The sequence below is a fragment of the Globicephala melas genome, chromosome 3 (genome assembly GCF_963455315.2).
Source record: "Globicephala melas chromosome 3, mGloMel1.2, whole genome shotgun sequence".
NCBI lineage: Eukaryota > Metazoa > Chordata > Mammalia > Artiodactyla > Delphinidae > Globicephala > Globicephala melas.
The window spans coordinates 117,910,468-117,930,685 of NC_083316.1; the positions used below are offsets into that span (position 1 = coordinate 117,910,468).

Consider the following 20,218-nt stretch of genomic DNA (forward strand, 5'->3'; position numbering starts at 1 on the left):
AAAGAATATTAAAAAGATGTATACATATGTATATCTGAATCACTTTGGGGTATAGCAGAAACTAACAACATTGTAAATCAACTATAGGTCAATTTTTAAAAAAATTTTCCAGTACTGAAGGATAAGTTCCCATCACAAAAGACAAAAACAGATCACCACACAAAGGTATATCATGGTGAAATTCCAAAACACTGGGAAAACAAAGAAAATCCTACAGTTTGAAAGAAGGGGGACTTCCCTGGCGGTCCAGTGGTTAAGACTCCGAAATTTCACTGCTGGGGAAGCAGGTTCAATCCCTGATCAGGGAACTAAGATCCCGCATGCCATGCAGTGCGGCTGGGGCAAGCGGGGCGGGGAAGAAGGGAGGAAAACTGGTCATATACAAAGAAATCAGAGAAGCTTTGAATTTTTTAAACTACATACAAAAAGCTAAACAATGAAAAAAGGCCTTTTTAAAATCTGAAAAAAAAAGAAAAAAAGTCTAACTTAGAATTCTATACCCAACCAAATTACTCATCAAATGTGAGTTCAAAATAGATATTTTCAGACATTGAAGCTTTCAAAAAATTTATCCCCGTGCACTTTAGGAAGCAATTGTAGGATACGCTCCACCAAAATGAGGGAGCAAACCAAGAAAGTTAAAGACCTGAAATACAGGAAACAGGAGATCTAACACATGAAAGAGGTAAAAGAAATCCCTAGGACAAAGATTCCAGGATCTTTGTGGTGATTTCCTACATTCCTCATGGCTTAACCCACGGATACCCTCAGAAGGAGCCCTTGTAAACACACAGAGAATCTAAAGTCAGACTATGACTCCAACACTTGGGAGCCTCCTCCTCAGGGTGGCAATATAGTCATTTAAATATAGTCTAGATTTTTGCTTCTTACTCAATTTTTATAATAATCTTTCAGTTATATGCAAACAATGATAGAAGCACAAAATATTTTTTAAAGGGGCAGAAAAACATTTATTCTATAGGAATTTTTTATTCAATAGAATGGGATGGGTAAATAAATTTCTGAAGGTCATTAGCTGGTACAGGAAAAGACCTTAACAAAACTGCATTTATTAAAATAAGATTCATTTCCTCTAAAAGATTCTCAGTATTATCAAATCTTACTTAAATTAACACAAATTGCTCAAAGGTACACTGCATCAAAAGTAATAGCATCAGAATAAATATACTTGGCTGGGCACTGCTCTGCATTAAGACCATCAATCAACATAAAAATGAAAAGCTGTCCCTTCGCTCTCCTTCCAGAGTGTAATTCAAAGCGCTGATTCAGTCACCACATCCTAATGTAATATGTGGTAAGATAAATCTTTTGGTTACCATCTGCAGGAAATAAGAAACTTCCTAGAGACTTTACAGTTTGGTTTCTCTAAGAAACCAAAAATTAAAGTCAATCTCCCAAGGTATGCCCTATGAGGCCAAGCTAATTAAAATAAATTCATGACCGAATGAGTCTGAAACATACTCTGATCAATTATTATCATAATAAATGCAAATGAAATCTAAAACTCCTTTTCCACAGCTGGATTTGTTGTGGTGGTGGTGGCTGCATCTATTAGCACTTCAGCTTTTTAAAAGTGGGCCGATCGGACTAAACTTGGCAGTCTTTTTGGACAGAGGTTCCCTCTGTTTGCCTAGTAACAGAACTGGTCTTATTATAAATTCAAGGATATAAGAAAATTCATCCAAGGCACTGATTCACTTCTACCCAGTTCCCTGAATCTTTAACTTTTCCATCTGGTCACAAAAAGGGCATAGGATTCTCAGACAATTAAGGACAGTCTCTTGGAACAGGATACTCATGTAGCCTAACAAAAAGTAATTAGGTAGTGTCCTTAGCAGAAGAGAGGTTAGGAGAGATCTAATAAGAGAATATGATTAACCATTACTCTGATCACAGAGTACTTTACATAGCAAAAAGTGTTTCTAATTCCTACCAATGTGCTTCACAGGAACAGTTAATCATGGACTTTTACCTCATGAACCATGTGGCTAGCATACGGGTAATATAAACCTATTAGAGCAAGCCCATATTTCGGTACTTTCTAAAGATTTTGTTCAGGCTAACTTATAGGGGACAACTATATCTGAACTCTCGGCTAAGGGAGAACACCACAGGTGAATGCCACTTGGCCCCTGCTCTGTGATGATTCTAGGAGGCCCAGGTTTTTCTCATAACACCTATAATCACAATGCAATTCACTGCCTCAATATACTCAATTCCCACCTCTCCCTCTTCTGACATCCACACTTGCTCATGGGCTAATTCAGCGTGAGGGAAATATTTAGTGTGGTAGGTAGAACTCTAGGACGTCCCCCAAGATTCCCAGCCTGACGTACATTCGCTGTATAATCACCAGGACTGTAAATATTATAGGATATCACTCTTGTGATTAGGTTATATTATTTAGCACAACTGACTTTTAAGAAGGGGAAATTATCCATGTGGGTCTGACCCAATCACACAAGCCCTTTAAACCTAGGGTAAGAGGTCAGAAACACAAGGATCCAACACGCCATTTCTGGCTTCAGCATAAAAGAAGCCAAATGGCAGGGATTACAGGCAGCATCTAGGAGCTGAGAGCCAGCAAAGAAACAGGGACCTCAGTGCTACAACTGCAAGAGGCTGAATTCTTCCAACCTGAATGTGCTTGGAAGGTTTTCCTCCAGCACCTACAGATGAGAAAAGGCCCAGCTGACACCTTGATTTCAGCCCTGTGATACTCTGAGAACCCAGCCAAACTATCCTTGCTGGACTTCTGACCAATGGAACTGCGAGCTAATAAGTGGGTTTTATTTTAAGCTATTGAGTTTGTCATGTAAAAGTAGGCAACTAATACAGTAAGCAAACTGACAAAATTTATCTAGAACTTTAGCTAAAGGAAAAAGATCATGAGTCCTAATTTTTATTTATGGCATGCTAAACAACTGCAAGTATGATTCTGAGCAAATCGCGTTAATTCTTCATGCTTCAGTTCCCCTATTTATTAAAAAACAAAACAAAACCAGACACACACTTCTTGGGACCACTAAGATCATAAAATGGAGTGAGAGAGCATTCTATAAAAGCAACTGTACTCTTATTACTACAGAAATATATTCTCGTAAAATATACACATGTACTAGTTGACACGGTACTCCTACAACTTGGCATAAGGAAAAAGTTATTCCTCATCTGTAAATTGTATACTTAGCCATAGCCAATCATTTCACAAAAAGATCTAAAGGACTCAGCCAAGCCAGGCTCTAAATATTTTATATCAGATCCTTCTTCAGACCGTTATTGTAGCTGTTTCTGTGGACCAGACTGTAAGTTGCTTGGGGGCAAGAACCCATGCTTTGTTCATTTGACATGTCCAATATTTAATAAATATTTTAAAAATTATCATCACTCTAGGTTTAAGAACATCATCCTAAGCACAGTATATTCATTTATTCATTACTTTATGCAAATTGAACAAGCTAAAGAAAAGTTTCAAGTTAAGGTTTATGACAGTACAGTATGATTGTTATAGACAGCTCAGACCAAACCTTCAAGAATAACGTCTTTCCCTATGAATAAGGCCAGGAGACCCTGAGTGATGCTTCAGCCCACATGACATATTTGTTAGTTGTCCTTGGGGAAAATATCCAATTATGGCACACATGTCACCTAGGGAGTCTTCCACCACCTGTGAAAAGCAATAAGCCTTCAGTAAAGACATAGGCTACCTATGGGTAAAATGGGAAATAAGTCTCACTGCAGCCAACAACAGTTTCCCTTCAAGTCCCAATATACCTACCCAGGAAGGAACAGGTCAGGTATCTGTCATTCAGAATCAGAAAGAACAAAGAGCAGGGTCTGGCTCTGATTCATTTTTTTATTCTAGCACAGGACTGACATTCAGTTTCTTAGGATAGTGAGGCAACAGAGGGTCATAACATGGATGTGAATTCAGTTACCAACAAGCCCTATTCCAGCTTTGCCACAAGATTTGCTACAGTTCCACTAAAGGACAGTAAAGGCAGGGTAAGCTTTTTTTGGGGGGGGGGTTGTGCTGGGTCTTCGTTGCTGAGCGTGGGGGCTACTCTTTGTTGCGGTGCACAGGCTTCTCACTGCGGTGGTTTCTCTTGTTGCGGAGCACGGGCTCTAGGCGTGTGGGCTCAGTAGTTGCAGCTCGTAGGCTCTAGAGCACGGGCTCAGTAGTTGTGGTGCACAGGCTAAGTTGCCCTGCGGCATGTGGGATCTTCTCGGACCAGGGATCGAACCTGTGTCCCCTGCATTGGCAGGAGGATTCTTAACCACTGCACCACCAGGGAAGTCCCAAGCTCTTCTTTTTATCCACCACAGTTTCAGCCTTCCTATCTTTAGGACTATGTTGTCTCATAGGGCTTGTGTGAAGAATAAATAATAAAATAGACGTAAAGCACTTTGTTTTGCAAAGTGTTTTGTAAAAGGTAAATAATATATGATGATGGAACCAATGAAACTCCCTTCAATTCCCACTCCTTATAGAGAAGTCAATTAGAACTAGAGAGAAGGAAATAATGGATACCTTCAAATGTAGGAAATTTTCCCTTCCATTTTAAAATAACGGCCCATGGATGGCATGGAATGAGTCAATATCTCATATTCCATTTACAGAGAAACAAACTAGATCCTGACATCACTACTTATTAGTGCCAACAGCCTCAACAGGAGTTGTGTAGAACTGGAGTACCCACTTCAAAAAAGAAAATCAAAGAAAAAAGGTATATCAGAGGAAAGGAAGTCTAAAACAAGAGCACCAAATGACTAGAAATTGAAAAATATGAACTCTAAAGCTAATTTACCATTATAAAGTTAAATGCGCTTAAGGGAAAGAAAACTGAAGATTATCTAGCAACCCCCAGAAATGAGATGGCACACTCATGTTCTCCATGACTGCTAAGGAAAAAGTGCTAAAGGAACAAGTAAGACTCTAGCAGCTCATCCACTTAGTTCCACACTGCCTCAGCAGCCCCACAGCTAAACTCAGTATTGGAGAGTTAAATTTGTGACAACTCATACAAGAGACAACACAGGAAACACAGTAGAGGAGAGCCCAAGATCTTTTTTTTTTTTTTTTTTTTTTTTTTGTGCTACGTGGGCCTCTCACTGTTGTGGCCTCTCCCGCTGCGGAGCACAGGCTCTGGACACGCAGGCTCAGCGGCCATGGCTCACGGGCCTAGCCGCTCCGCGGCATGTGGGATCCTCCCGGACCAGGGCACGAACCCGTGTCCCCTGCATCAGCAGGCAGACTCTCAACCACTGCGCCACCAGGGAAGCCCCCAAGATCTTTTACTCCTAATTAAAAGACGTCTTTCAATCTACCCCTGCCTTCTAGAATCAGTATCTTTATCCTGATACAACCCAGGGAGTCCAGAAAGATTCCAGGCAGTGGCCCATGTGAAGCACAAGTTAGAAATGCCATATAGGGGACTTCCCTGGTGGTCCAGTGGTTAAGAATCTGCCTTCCAAAGCAGGGGACGTGGGTTCGATCCCTGGTTGGGGAACTAAGATCCCACATGCCGTGGGGGAACTAAGATCCCACATGCCGTGGGGCAACTAAGCCCATACGCCACAACTACAGAGCCCCTGTGCTGCAACTACAGAGCCCACATGCTCTGGAGCCCATGCGCCACAACTAGAGAGAAGCCCGCCTGCCGCAACGAAAGATCTGCGTGCTGCAACTAAGACCCAACGCAGCCAAAAAAAAAAAAAAAAAATACATTTTTTAAAGGCCATGTAAAGAATATTATTAGGTAACTGTACTCCATCCCGTTTCAATAATTATAAACTTGAAGCAATTTGCTTATAAATTCAAAGCAACAAACTCAATTTCCCTCACGACTGTCTAAAACTGTTTAGAGTCTGCTTTCCAATAAACCACATTTCCCGACTATAATTAAAATGAGGGGAAAAAACTATCTTAATATTAGAATTCAATCCTCTGAGAGACAGGTCCAGTACGTTCGAACAGTTCTCTAATAGTCCAAGAAGGCAAGTCTCTTGGGGAAAAGGAGAGGGCAACTTTTTGCCTCCAGCTTAGCTCATCCTGAAGCCTGGGACTGGCAGAGACTGCATCCTAGATAGCTGATAGCCTCGAGGAAGAAGGACAGTCCACTCAGGTTTCACTATTCCAGCTCAGCAGAACAGGTGGAAACCAGGCTGGGAACATTGCATTCTTCCTCTATGTCCATGCACACAAACTGCCAGCCCCCTGCACTACAAAGCACTCAAGGGCCGGGAAAACAAGTTGCCACTAGAGAAGGTGCTCAGATTCTAGAAGTCCTAGTTTCCTATCAAGTACCACATGACGTGGCAGACACGGTCCTCTCCTTTGCTGTCAGGAAGGAGGCGCACACACATTCTGTCATCTGGTGAGAGGGCAGAGTAAGCAAAGCTTCCTCCCTTTCAAACATCCAAAGGTTCTAATAAAACTTTCAAATACATATATAGAAAACAATAAATAACGTTAACCTACTTTTCCAAAGTTTTGACATACTTCTCAAGCTCCAAATACTGATACTTGTTCTTTACTTTCTTATTAGGCCTCTCTCTTCACTGCCTTAGCTTAGAGAAGCTAAGAAAAAAGGGGTGTTGTTCATTCATTTGGAAACAGTCAATGACTCAGGAATGCTGTTTCCCAATCTCCGTAGCAACTGTCTTCTCCTCCCATGTTGTGATGTGAGTAGCAGGACATCTACTCTTTCTCAAGGGTGAGCACATGAATGACACACCCAACGGCCTGACAGACAGGAAGTTCCTGCAGCTGATATTGCTTCTACATACAGGCACCAAGCATGAGGCCACCTTGTTTTAAATCCCATTCTCAAACCCTTCATTTCTAAATGATGGTTACACTTCTTCTACCCTCACATCATTCCTGAATACAAGAAGTAATCACGACCTACTGATAATAGCTTAACTGATCCAAAAATTATACTACTACTCAAAAAGCCAGACTCGATCTTATGAAACCACAGTAAACATTTACTGGCCCTTTACAAATCTAGAATTAAGATTTTATTTTGAGAAAATTTGGAGAAGGGAGGAGGGAGACAGCATGAGGTGAAATCTCATTACTCCTCTATAACCAGAAATATAAGCAAGAGTTAAAACAAGAAACTTCCGATACTTCTAGCAACGATACTTGTGTGGAACTATGTTCTAATGCAAACACATTACAGAATTTCATGCCAAAGTACTTAGGCTCCAAAGAGACTTCCATGTACCATGTATTTTTCTCTTTGGTTCTAACTACTGAAAAATAACTAAAATTTCTGGAAAACGAGTTAGGATATTGTTTTACTCTATTTTTATACACATCTACATTTTCTTAGAAAAATGTGTATCATTTTTATGATACAAATACATTTCCAGGGAATTACCTGGTGGTCCAGTGGTTAGGATTCCATGCTTTCACTGAGGGCTGGGGTTCGATCCCTGGTCGGGGAACTAAGATCCCACAAGCCGTGCGGTGCGGCCAAAGCAAAATAAAACAAAATTTCCATTTCAAACAAAAGTACCAATTTTCAAAGATTAGAGAGCTGAAAAATGTTTATGACACATTGTTTTAAAAGCAGAAAATGTGTAGCAACTGTAATTGCAATGTTGTAAAAATATCTGTGCATAGAGATGACTAGAATATTCAAATACTAAGTGAAATAAAAAATAAAAATTGGGGGTTCTTAGATTTTGCTATTTTGAAAATGTATGTGTATGTCTTTTCAAAAAGAGTATAAAAAATTATTTTAAAAGAGTATAAAAATTAGCACAGCATCGAAAAGCAAAATATCCAATATTCATATTCAAAATGCCCACCGGCATTTACTCTTTTCCAGTAGTACTTTGCTTAAGGCAACACTCTGGCAGGGCACAGTCACAAAATTTAGGGATGACAATGCAATGTGAGAAAGAATAATGAACAGTTAGTGGAGTCTAAAAGCTAGCTTACCTAATTACATGACCTTGAGCAACTTAATACCTCTAGGCCTCAGTGGCATTCTCATGTTAAGATGAGGAGGCTGAGTCAGATCATTTCTAGGGTCTCTTCAGGGACCCTTAAAGACAGTGCTTAGTTACTACTGTTCTTTTTGAGGGCAGCCCAATGCCTGCTGCTTGCTTGATAGGACATATCCTACAGAGACTTCTCACCACTTCTTCTTGTGGTTTCAATCACAGGAAACAGACGTCACCCATGGGCCTAGAAGTAAGTAACGAACAAGCCCTGGCGGATGCAAAGAGCTGCCAACTAAGGCCAACTCCCATCTTTTTAAAATACCAGAATCAAGAAATCACTAGAAACCTCTATGCCTGGGGAGCCTGACACACATCTTTCACAAAAACTAACAAAACTAAAAATATCTCTTTAGGCCCCGTGAAAGCATGATGAAATAATTTTAGAAGAGTCCTTAAAACTACTTTGCTTCTACGGCCAAATGAAGGAATCAAAGGAACTCCATAGCTATGGACAGAAATATGTGACTTTGAGAAAAAACTAAGGCAATCCTACTGCCAGCAGCATTTTCTGTGGAGATCCAGACATATCCTGAGGACCTGAAGACTCATCTTGGTCTCCTTTATTTAATATTCTGTGTAAACCTTTCTGTAGCCATGAAAGACTGTGGTACTGATTCAAATAATATAGGAACTTAGCAATTATTCACTTTAAATGTATGTTATCAATCCCTAGAGCAGTGGGTCAAATACTGCTCTCATTTATAACGATAAAAGCTGGCAGCCCTGTGCTATGTAAAATAATGCAGATTTTAAATCCGATAGACATGATCCTTCATTAAATACTGATACAAGACAAAACCTAAGACACTATCTCTAGAGAAAAATAAAAATCTTTTCTCAACAGAGTTCTTCTGGTCTGGTATAGTCATATCAGTGGTTCTCTCTGCCTCACAGTTACCTTGGTGAGAGGACTAATGTTTTCAAAACCGTCAATCTCCTACATTAGACCACAGAAATGGAGAGACTTGAAAGTAATCCCAAGAGTCACAAGACTCACAGTAAAACTAAAATACATAACAGGTTATTGCTAATATGAGCTAAACACCACCACTCTTAGATACCTTACAAGCTAGATGGGAGATAAGACCCACCCTCCTCAAGAGATTTCGATATCATTCTGTCTTTCTCTCTCTGTCTCTTTATACATACATATATATATATACACACACACACACACAATATATATACATAATATATATATAGTGCATTCATTAAAGACTAAAGAACACTTCAAATAAGCATGCAATCAAAACCAATATAACTGCACTGTGCTAAAGTATGTTTAGAAGAAAATAACAGGTCCCAGAGATAGGCTCAGATTATTCCCACAATTTCCCACCTGAGCCCACAACTTTTTTTTTCTTTGGCCGCACCGCATGGCATGTGGGATCCTAGTTCCCCAACCAGGGATTGAACCTGCGCCCCTTGCATTGGAAGTGTGAAGTCTTAACCACTGGACCGCCAGGGAAGTCTCTGAGCCCACAATTTGACTATACAGTGCTGAGATCCAGATGAAGACAGTCACATCTTTTAAAATCTAGAATGATCACTGAAAGTCTGAGAAGATGGATTATTACAATGGATAAGGAATGGAAATCAAACAAACTTAACTACCTAAACTCCCATCTAGATAGCAGAGGTGATTTGCTGGAACCTTAACACTAATCTGTTCATGTTCTTCACCACCACATATTCACAAGGCCAAAAACTGCATCAACATGCATCATGACATGTTACAAAATGCAAATTTTTCCATTCTGCTTTCCGTGGGTTTCTACAGAAAGAGAACCTAAAAGCCCTTCCCAGGGATAAAATAATCTCTATGAAGTGGCTTTCTTAAATGATTCATCTCCCACTGATCCTCTTGACTGCTATAACCGGGCCATTTCTTTTTACTACAGCCATACATTCAAACCTCTGAGCCTCTGTTCACATTGTTCCCCACCCCACGAAACCCCTTACCCCTCTCCTCTACCAATCCCTGGATTTACTTCCAGGGCCTATCATGTTCCTTCATGTTCCAGGGCCTTCATCTTCCATGAGGCTAACTAGCATTGCCCACAATTGTATTCTAGATCATTTATGAAGAATTTCGGACATTAGTATAGACCTTTGAAATCATTCATGCTAACTCTCTCATTTTACGAGGAAAGACCAAGAAAGAAGAGTGACTTGCCCAGAGTTCACACAGTTAATTAGTAGCAAAGTCAAACTAAGTAGCAATATATGGGAAGAATATTTCAGTAAGAGTGAGAGATGGGGGTTCTAGTCCTAGGTCTAGTTGTAAACTTGGACAGATCACTTCTCTAGGCCCACATTCCTTCATCTATAAAATAAAGGATTTGAATTAAATAACTTTCAGCATCCTTTTCACCTTCAGCATTCTATGATTCTGAAACAGGTCTTCTGACTCTCAACTCAGTAATCTTTCCACATAATTCCTTAAATTCTCTGAATTTCTACAGCTTTTGAAGTCTATGCTCATGGCTTTTAAGCTTTTCCTACCTATTCTTCTACAGACACGGCTGAGATTACAATCTCTTAAAAAGCATGGACTGAACCTGATAGGTCAAAAACATGGCTCTTGATCTTCAGCCTTTTGGATCTAGGGTAGATTCACACAAACAAGAGAAACTCTATTCTCTACTCTTTGCCACCAATCATACAGAAAATCCTAGTTCCAGGTACCTGGACCTCTGTGGCAAAGTCTTAATTATTAACCACAGGCAAATAACTGCCAGGTCTAAAGAATAAACTTCAGCAGTCCCCAGACTCAGGAGAGACCCTAGAGTTAGTAACCATTTGCAATCCTTATTTGTTTCAGGGCCAATTCTAAAATATAGAAATGATAACTATGGAGCTGGTCTAGCAACAGCTTCCTCCTTCCTATACGTCACCACTACTTGCTGCTCGCAGCAATTTAAACAACTAAAATTCCTGCCAGGTGATGCTGTTAGAGCTGTTCTATTTACAAAGGAGATAAGGTTACATTAAAAAATAATAATAATTTAGACAACTTCTTAATAACGTATGAGCCAGGGGAAAGGTAGATTTTGCATGCACTATAACAGCTACTTTTACATGCCTAAGAAAGGTTTAATTAAGATTCCTGCAATGGTCTCAAAGTCTAAATTATTAAATGCAAAACGCAGTCAGGCATTTAGCCACTGCACTTGGTTCATCTAGACCCAACACTTCTTTTCCCACTAACTGAACTGAAAAAGAGTCCAGTTTTAATAGACTGCAGTAGTCAAAGGGCTCTAAAGATATACCATCAAAATTTTCTATGAAATTCCTAACAGTGAATACCCTTTGATACAACAAGTGCAAAAACTGGACATTTGTAAACTGTCAATACAATGCAGTGAACAAGAAGATGGCTGTGTGTGTGTGTGTGTGTGTTTAAATCAGCCAGACCTAGGTTTGAATTCCAGTTCTATGACCTAAAGCATGTTGCTGATCTCACTGAGTTTCAGTTTAATTACCTAGAAAGCAGGAATAACAATAGTACCTATTTTATATCTAGAGCTGTTCAGTGCAGCTCTAGGGCTATAGCAAGTATGCAACAAACAAGTGCTATTATTACTGTTACAGTTATTATTACTCCCTGTCCTTCCAGTCTGCAATGAAGTAATCTTCCTATCTATAAAGATGATGAGCACTCGTTAATATCTATAGATAGGAAGATTGGCATTATACAACCTGTAACACACTGAGCACAGGAAAACAAAAGGTTTCTAACATCACATAAGAGATGAAAATGCTTTCACTATAAATAGAATCTCAAAGGTCCCCAATTCCAAGAGTATCAGAAATGGTCTGTCTTGTCTACAGGTGAAAATTAATACCCCAAAGAGAACATGTGGAATATAACTGATATTTCCACAGTGATAGGAGAATTTAAGAGCTAAATCTATAAAACTTTTAGGAGAAAAATCTTAGTGACTATGATTTTAGCAAAGATTTTTGAAATATGATACAAAAAGCAAAAACAATTAATTGGATGGACTTCATCAAAATTAAACATTTTTGTTCTTCAAAATATACTGTTAAGAAAATGAAAAGGCAAGTCACAGGAGGAAGAAAACATCTGTAAAACATATCCAACAAAGGATTTGTATTTAGACAGTAATAAAAAAATTTTAAGTGGGCAAAATTTTTGAACAGATACTTCAAGGAAGATATACAGCAAATAAACACATGAAAAAATGCTCAACATCATTAAGGAAATGCAAATTAAAGCCACACTGAGATACTGTTTGTAGACTGGAAAAAAATGCACAACCTAAAAGTTGAAAATTATGTTTTATTCAGAGACCTTACTGAGGACTAAAGCACCGGATGGCAGCCTCTCAGATAGTTCTGAGGGACTACTCCAAAGATTTAAGAGAGGAGCCGGGATATACGGGAATTCTTGCTGGAAAAAAAAAAAAAACATGAAGTTGAACATCAAAAGATTACTGCTAATCACAAAAAAACAGACATCTCAAGTTAATGATTTTTAGTGCTTTTCTGTATATGGGAAGATGTAAGAGTCTGGGCTTACTGAAATCATTCCTTTGATATGCATCTTAACTACCTAAGGCCAGTGTCCTGTTTTTCTCCATCCTGAATTCCCCTCAGGGTGCATAGTCTGGACAGCTACAGTGACTGATGGCTTGGTGGCTGGCAACCTGTTTTTCTCCTTCCTGCATTCCCCTCAGGGTGCACCAACAGGGACTCCTACAGTGGCTGACGACTTTATGGCCACAACATCCTTTGTTTACTGAAATGGCAAGCGACATTCTTTGTCCACTCACTACACACCCACTAGAATGGCTAAAATTTAAGACTGATCATACCAAGAGCTGACAAGGAACCAGAACCCATGTATTGCTTGTGAGAATGTAAAATGGTATAACCACTTTGGAAGCAGTTTGGCAACTTCTTTAAAAGTTAAACATAGCCCCACCATATAGCCTAGTCATTCCACTCCTAGGTATTTACAAAACAGAGATGAAGGCATATGTCCAGACAAAAACTTGTACATGACTGTTCACAGCAAAACAAAAAAGAACCAAAACTGGAAACAATCCAAATGCCCATCAACAAATTACAGTACAGTAAGCCCATACAATGTAATATTACTCAGCAATAAAAAAGAATGATCTATTAATATAGCTAACATACATTATGCTGAAAGAAGCCAAAAGAAAGGGTTCATATTGTGTATAAGTCTATTTATATAAACTTCTAGAAAATACAAACTAATCTATAGTTATAGAAAGCAAATCAGTCGTTAGTTACCTGGGGATTGGGGCACAAGGAGGAATGAGAAGGAGAGAATACAATGGGGCAGGAAAAAACTGTTGAGGGTGATGGATATATTCGTTATCTTGCCTGTGGCAATGGGTTCACCAATTGTGCACTAAATATATGCAGTTTATTGTATGTTAATTATACACCAATAAAGATGTTTAAAGAAAATAGATGTCCAAAGGATCTGTGGCAAAACAAACAGGTGAAGACCCCTGAATGAAGTATCAGCTACTCTAGGTGAAAAAAAAAAAAAGCAAGTGTGGGTTATCTTTTTACTTGATTTACTTTAATGTTAATTACTTAACATTAAAAAAAAAAAGGCAGCTATATCTGAGATATAAGCCCACTACCTTGGTTTTCTGTGACCTTTAGGATCAAAGATGGTTTATAAAGCAACCTCTGTTGGATCCTTGAAGTATGCTAAGTCTTCAAAGAAAATGCAAATCCTATTGCTTTCAAACAGTACTATTCCTAAAACAGGGAATAAGTCACAGAATCAGAAATCCAGAAAAATAATCTAGGACACCATAAACGCTACCTGTATCTGCTACCTAACAAAATGACAAAGTAGCTACTGCCTAAAGACCACTTATAACCACAATCAAGGATGGAATTTCCCATCTTCCATATAACAATGCTTCCATATAGGAATGCTGTGTTTCTCTTAATTTAAGTTCTTTATGATTTTTCTCTTTTTTGTCCCCTTATCTGTTTCATCCCCCTTCTTGGAGGGAAGAAATTTAAGCAAATATTTAAAGGACCAATTGACACTCCCTAATTGTCACAGAGCCAAGCAACAGAGTCAATTTCTTCAATCTTTTCCCTTTCAGTCTCATAGCTTCTAGCGTATCTCTTCCTTTTATATAATCCCTTTCCTCCAAGATCCTGAAATTTACTAAAGGAAATGTAGAATCCAAAATTTTATGCTTTTGCCTCGTCCATTTATTTATCCAATTTCCAACCTACAACTGTAAGAAGGGATGCTACACTGAGCAGGTGTTTGGGCTTGATGACATTTAAAGTCCCTTCCAACTCTAAAATTTTAAGACTACCATTCACAGCAAGCTTTACTAATGAATGGAAGTAAGAATCTCAAAGTTGAAAGAACAATGATTCACCCAGAGTTATCCTGTAATCAGTGGTAAAATTCCTTAAAATACTGGTCTCAATTTCCCTTTTCCTACAGTAATTCTCTTACTTTCTTAAAAAAGGTTCTTTGATTAGAAAAACTGTGTTTGTTAAAAAAAGATAGGTAGAAAATAAGGTAAGATATGTTCATAGTGATTAAAATATTCTTTATTTTTCTATTTCAGCTTCAAGGTTTTAAGAAATTTTAGTATAAGCATCTTTTACTGCTCCTGATTCCCCAAAGGTCTGGCTATCCAAGGAACTAGAACGAGTCCTTATAGCAGCAGGGCAGTAGTAAAAACAAAGAGGGAGGGAATGATAAGACAGCTAGGCACAGGGAGAGGGTTGGCATTGTCTCATCTAACCCAAACAAGGGGCAAACACCCAATGCTGCTTTGCTGGTTAGCAAGAGATGAATTTTTTCCTACTGCTTTCAGACAAAAGTGATTGAGAATAGAAGGCTCAACATAATAAAGAAAAACACTTAAGATTTCTTTCAATATGGGGATGCTTTTTGTAGTCATGATTTCAGCTGAGACATAAAATGAGAGAAAACACCACCTGCATATACAAACTCTGTTTCTCTATAATACCTAATATTTCTTGTTAATAAACATGATTTTAAGCTGTTTTTCTAAATCATACGTGGTATAACCTTATCTTTTAAGCCTCTGTTACATTTCACTGAAAATATAACACTCTCCAAGAATAACGTGGCAATCCATTTATAAAATACACTGAACACCCCAGGGGATAATAAAAGGTGATTTTATCACACAGGAAATAAAATTAGTCTATTCTGACCCATACGCCCATCAACAAAGTTAAATCATTTCTCACTTATTACTATATTCTTAGCTTTTTAAATAAACAATTTACAGGTCATAAAAATTTCAACTCTTTTTATAAAAATATCCGAACATTTAACAACTCTCTCAAGGCAGAGATTTTAATTGAGGCATTCCCTCAGTTTCACCTTCTGTGAGGGAGGATTTCCTTTGAGACAAGTAAATGTAACATTATCCAGTGGATCCTTGTGCTGTCTCTTTAAAGACCAGGCAGGCAGAGGGCAAATTTTTAAGGTATCATTCTGTCATCTCAAACTCTCAATAACATTCCTGTAGGCTCCCCTCCCTCTTTCCAAACTAAGTAATCCCTGTGTTTATCAACTTCAAAAAACACAAATGACTTGTATAAAGTTCTATGCATACTCCTTGGTTTTCAGCGACCTTCTGGATCAAAATTAAAGCAGGTATCTGCATGAACAACTCCACTTCTTTCATAATCTCTACCTTTCTTAATATTTGTTTAAAATTCTGCCTGGCGGGGCTTCCCTGGTGGCGCAGTGGTTGAGAGTCTGCCTGCTAATGCAGGGGACACAGGTTCGAGCTCTGGTCTGGGAGGATCCCACATGCCGCGGAGCAACTGGGCCCATGAGCCACAACTACTGAGCCTGCGCGTCTGGAGCCTGTGCTCCGCAACAAGAGAGGCCGCGATAGGCCGCGATAGTGAGAGGCCCGCGCACCGCGATTAAGAGTGGCCTCCGCTTGCCACAACTAGAGAAAGCCCTCGCACAGAAACGAAGACCCAACACAGCAAAAATAAATAAACTAATAAACTCCTACCCCCAATATCTTAAAAAAAAAAAAAAAAAAAATTCTGCCTGGCATCCTTCATTTTGGATGAACAGGGGTCTACAACTAAATATACTTTCACTCTCACTTTGCTTTTATTTATTTATTTTAAAAATAAATGTATTTATTTTTTATTTTTGGCTATGTTGGGTGTTCGTTGCTGCGCATGGGCTTTCTCTACTTGCAGCAAGTGGGGGCTACTCTTCATTGTGGTGCGAGGGCTTCTCATTGCGGTGGCTTCACAGGCTCTAGGCACACGGGCTCACTAGTTGTGGCTCACAGGCTCTAGAGTGCAGGCTCAGTAGCTGTGGCACACAGGCTTAGTTGCTCCATGGCATGTGGGATCTTACCGGACCAGGGCTCAAACCCGTGTCCCCTGAATTGGGAGGCGGATTCTTAACCACTGCGCCACCAGGGAAGTCCCTCACTTTGCTTTTAGAAGGGCATGAAACTGCAACACAGCAATAATTTTACATAGGTATCCAAAACTAAACAAGATTTAAAAAATTACATATCTTCTATTATTTCTAATCCCACACTAAAATTCATGTTTTACGAAGTTAGGCTCCTAGTTGAATCAAGATGCGATAGTCTTTCTTAAAATGGATCAGTTCTCGATTGTATGAGAAGACATGGAGTCTGTAAAATGCAGGAATACTCTGCAGCTTCCTAACATCCTGGTTATACTTACTCCCCTTACACATATTTCAGAAATCAGTCTCTCTGACACCCACATTCATTACTGCTGAAAAGGCAGAAAACACTCCGTTCATTTAGCATTTTTATTTCCCTTCATCTTAAGGGCTTCCAAAAGGAACTGGTATAATGCTGGACAAGGGGATAAGCTCATTGTCCAGGAGACGACAGACTCAAGAAGAACCAAGGGGAATGGAACACCAGACAGCCTGGCTTCACCACACACATTAGCATCTCGAACAACCACATGTTTTAAAAAGATGAGCCCTACCACTGTTTAAACTTAGACTCCTTGTGTCCTTTCCACACTAGATGCCTTTAAGGGTAAAGAGCAGATCTTAGGCAATTTGTGAGCTCTGTGTTCTCATCAGTCGATCTGTAATTAGAACCTGCATCAGCTTGGAAAGGTATGTAGCAGCTAAAGGGATTAGTAACCCCTCAGGTGCAAACAAATACCTTCAGGCACACTAGGTCCAAACCAGTGCAGTTTTATAAAATGCATTCTTAATGTAGCTCCCGAGGACACACACTGTAAAAAAGGTGGAGCAGGCGAAACGGCTTTGAGTTCACTTTTAGCCTGTAGTTCAAGAAAACTACACCATGGGTAACAAAAGCAAACCGGCAATCTCGCCCACTCTACCCACCGCCATATACATACACAGACACAAAGAGAAGTGGATTGCAATGCTCCTCCTAGGCTCTCATTTCCACAGAGTTCTTATATAAAGAGCAATGAGAAAGACAGAATATCCTGAAGCCTTGAGGTATGGTATAGTTGGCAATAAAGGGGTTAAGCAGCTCTACTTTCCTGGAAACTTTCCAATTCCTAGCCAGGAATGCAATTCTCCTCACTACCTGTGTGTGCTACATATTTTTTTTAAATTCAGCAGATTAAGAGTTAAGACCAACACCTCAGAAAGAAAAAGAAACTTGGTTCAGCTGTACCCTCTCTAAAGCAAATACCAACGACTCTGAGCCAAATCCACTCAGCATACACAAGACTCCACGGACATGCCAAAAAACAGGTGAAAAGAAGCTGAATTTCCTCAGGTATCTCACCTTTCAGCCCCACACACTTAAGTAGAATTTACAAATCTGTGAAACACGGAAGTGTTAGATAAAACAAAAGCACATGTAAAATTCCATTTAGAACCTGAAAAACATTTACAAGTCACAGAGGTCACTATAAATCAGCAAAAACAGCTGGAATTTGGGTGAGGAAGGTCAAAGGGTAACCATGGAAACAAAAGCAAAACAAAATGATACATAAATAGAAGAAATATGGGCCTTAAAACTTAGAAGGAAAGCTCCCTAACTAGAAGTTCATGCTTATCCTAAAGAAACACAGGGAAATATTGCTTTGGTCACCATAGGGGGAAAACTGTCACTACTATTAAACCTACATTTCTGGGGGAAAAAAGATGTTCACCAGATAAAAACACAGGCAGTGACTGCCAGCCTACAGTCACAGGAAAGGACATCCAGAAGCACCTGTCTTGCTAGAAATAGGTAGGAAGAGATGAGTCACTATTTTAATTCTGTTTAGTGCTCTCCACATTCCAACCCTCTAGGTCCCAAAGCAACATTATCCTTTTTCATCACTTTCTCAGTTTTCTTCCCACACTTGTGGAGTTGGGTCCGAACGCTAAGGGGTGGGGATAAGAGAAAAGAGAAAGAAAGAGGAAAAAGTTAGAAACCTTTTGGTTAGTAGAAAAAGATACTGGGGTGGCAGAGTAATTACGTGGGAGAGAAGACTACATTACAGTTACAACTAGCAAACGGTTATTAAGATCCAAAACTCCCTCTCTTGGACAGCGCCCCCTATCTTTCAAAGCTTCTACAGTAAAAAGCAAACAACTCCCTGGAGAGAGGAGTAAAAAAGAAGATGCAGTGTGTGCAAAGGTAATGAGATACCACAGTGTTACACGAATATCAATATTCTTTCAGATTGGAATTGGCACCTGATGAAAGTCAGACTCTTCTACAGGTTGGAAAAGGGTTGTCAGTAGCCTTGGGGCACAGGATGTGGCAGAAGAGCTGAAGAGATAGTTATCATGGGAAACGTACAAAAGGCAATTCCCTTAGGTACTCACAAAATTCTTGGCCTTTTAGTCTAACTTCCTCCCCATGGGGGAGGGTGATCACCGTCCTAAGAAGGGCATATTCATGAGAGAAGTTCGAACCCCTTGCTAAGTGATAAGCAACAGGGCAAAGGGACAGGTTCTCTGGATAAAGAAATACTGGGAAGCCAACTACCGTCATGCCCAATGACCAGAGTAACTGGGCAGGTACCCATTCCTGCAGCCGCAAGGACAAACGTCCAAGGGAGGAGGGAAGGCAGGGCCAAAGTCAGGTAACATTCCTGGGGGGAAGGATTATCAGGTGACACTGGGCTGAGGGCCCAGAGAGGAGACTGGGCGGGAGGAAAGTTAGCAGGTGAAAGAGATCAATCTTGGGCAAGGAAGTGACCTTTGGAGAAGCAAACAGGAGGATACCAAAAACAGGGGGAAGGGTAATAAGAGAAAATGGACCCCGAAAAGCACACAGGATCGAGATAAAGAAGGCGTGTTCGGGTAACGGAGAAAGAAGAAAGGAAGTGGGGCTGAGAGGGAAGAGATGGGGCCGAGACCGGCCAGGGCTACGGGGGCTAAGAGCAGAACGTGCGGGCTGGGGGATGAGGAAGCCCCGAGGTTGCCGGGGCAAGAGCCAGTTGGGACTCCGGGGCTCCGGGAGGTCCCGGAGCAGTCGGAGGTTGGGCTTTGGAGCCCAGGACCGAGCAAAATGAGGAAGGGAGGCGCGGGGTCGGCTCCCCAGAGACTGGCGTGCACCCCTGGGGCCGGCTGCGGAGGTCTCCGGGGTCCGGAGGGCGGTTACGGGGCCAGGCTGAGGGAACCGGGTGGGAGGGACACTCACAAATTTCTTGGATTTGCCGCCGTCGCCGCCCGCCGAAGGCAGCTCGTCCGGGCTCCGGCCCTTCTTCTTGTCCCGGGTCCCGCGACCGGGCCCCGGGCCCCCGCCGGGCGGCTCCATGTCCAGGTTCGCGCTGCTAGTGACCCCGCGCCTACGCCGCTCCCGCCCGGCAGCTCCAAGCCCGCCGCCGCCGCCGCCGCCGCCGCCCAGCAGCTCTTCAGCCAGCCGCCGCGCCCCGCCTCATTAGCATGCCGGGCTGCGCGCGCCTCATGAATATACAACCGCGACGCCTCGCTCCCGCCCGCCTGCCCCACTTCCGCCCGGACACGCAGCCCCTACCAACGGGGTAAGGGAGGGGGGGTGGAGGAAAGCCGCGGAAACGCACTACCTGCCTGGCGGGCCTAACCATTCGGACCCACGTTGGGGGGGTGATGGTGAGTGGGCGGTGCAACTCTCCCAGGCAGCGCCACCTGGCGGCTGGAGCGGCGCAGGCCTCCCTGCTCCCACGCAGT

General features: G+C 41.0%; 1 protein-coding gene across 1 annotated transcript in view; it reads right to left on the reverse strand.

Moving 5' to 3' along the window:
- The window catches only part of DIAPH1 (diaphanous related formin 1), a 97,282-nt gene extending 77,423 nt beyond the window's left edge, over positions 1–19,859 (reverse strand). Inside the window, exon 1 of the mRNA XM_060296359.1 lies at positions 19,710–19,859. Within this exon, the coding sequence (XP_060152342.1) occupies positions 19,710–19,826 (117 nt within the window). The 5' untranslated portion in view covers positions 19,827–19,859. The remainder of the gene's footprint in view (positions 1–19,709) is intronic.
- Between the last annotated feature and the right edge of the window lie 359 nt (positions 19,860–20,218).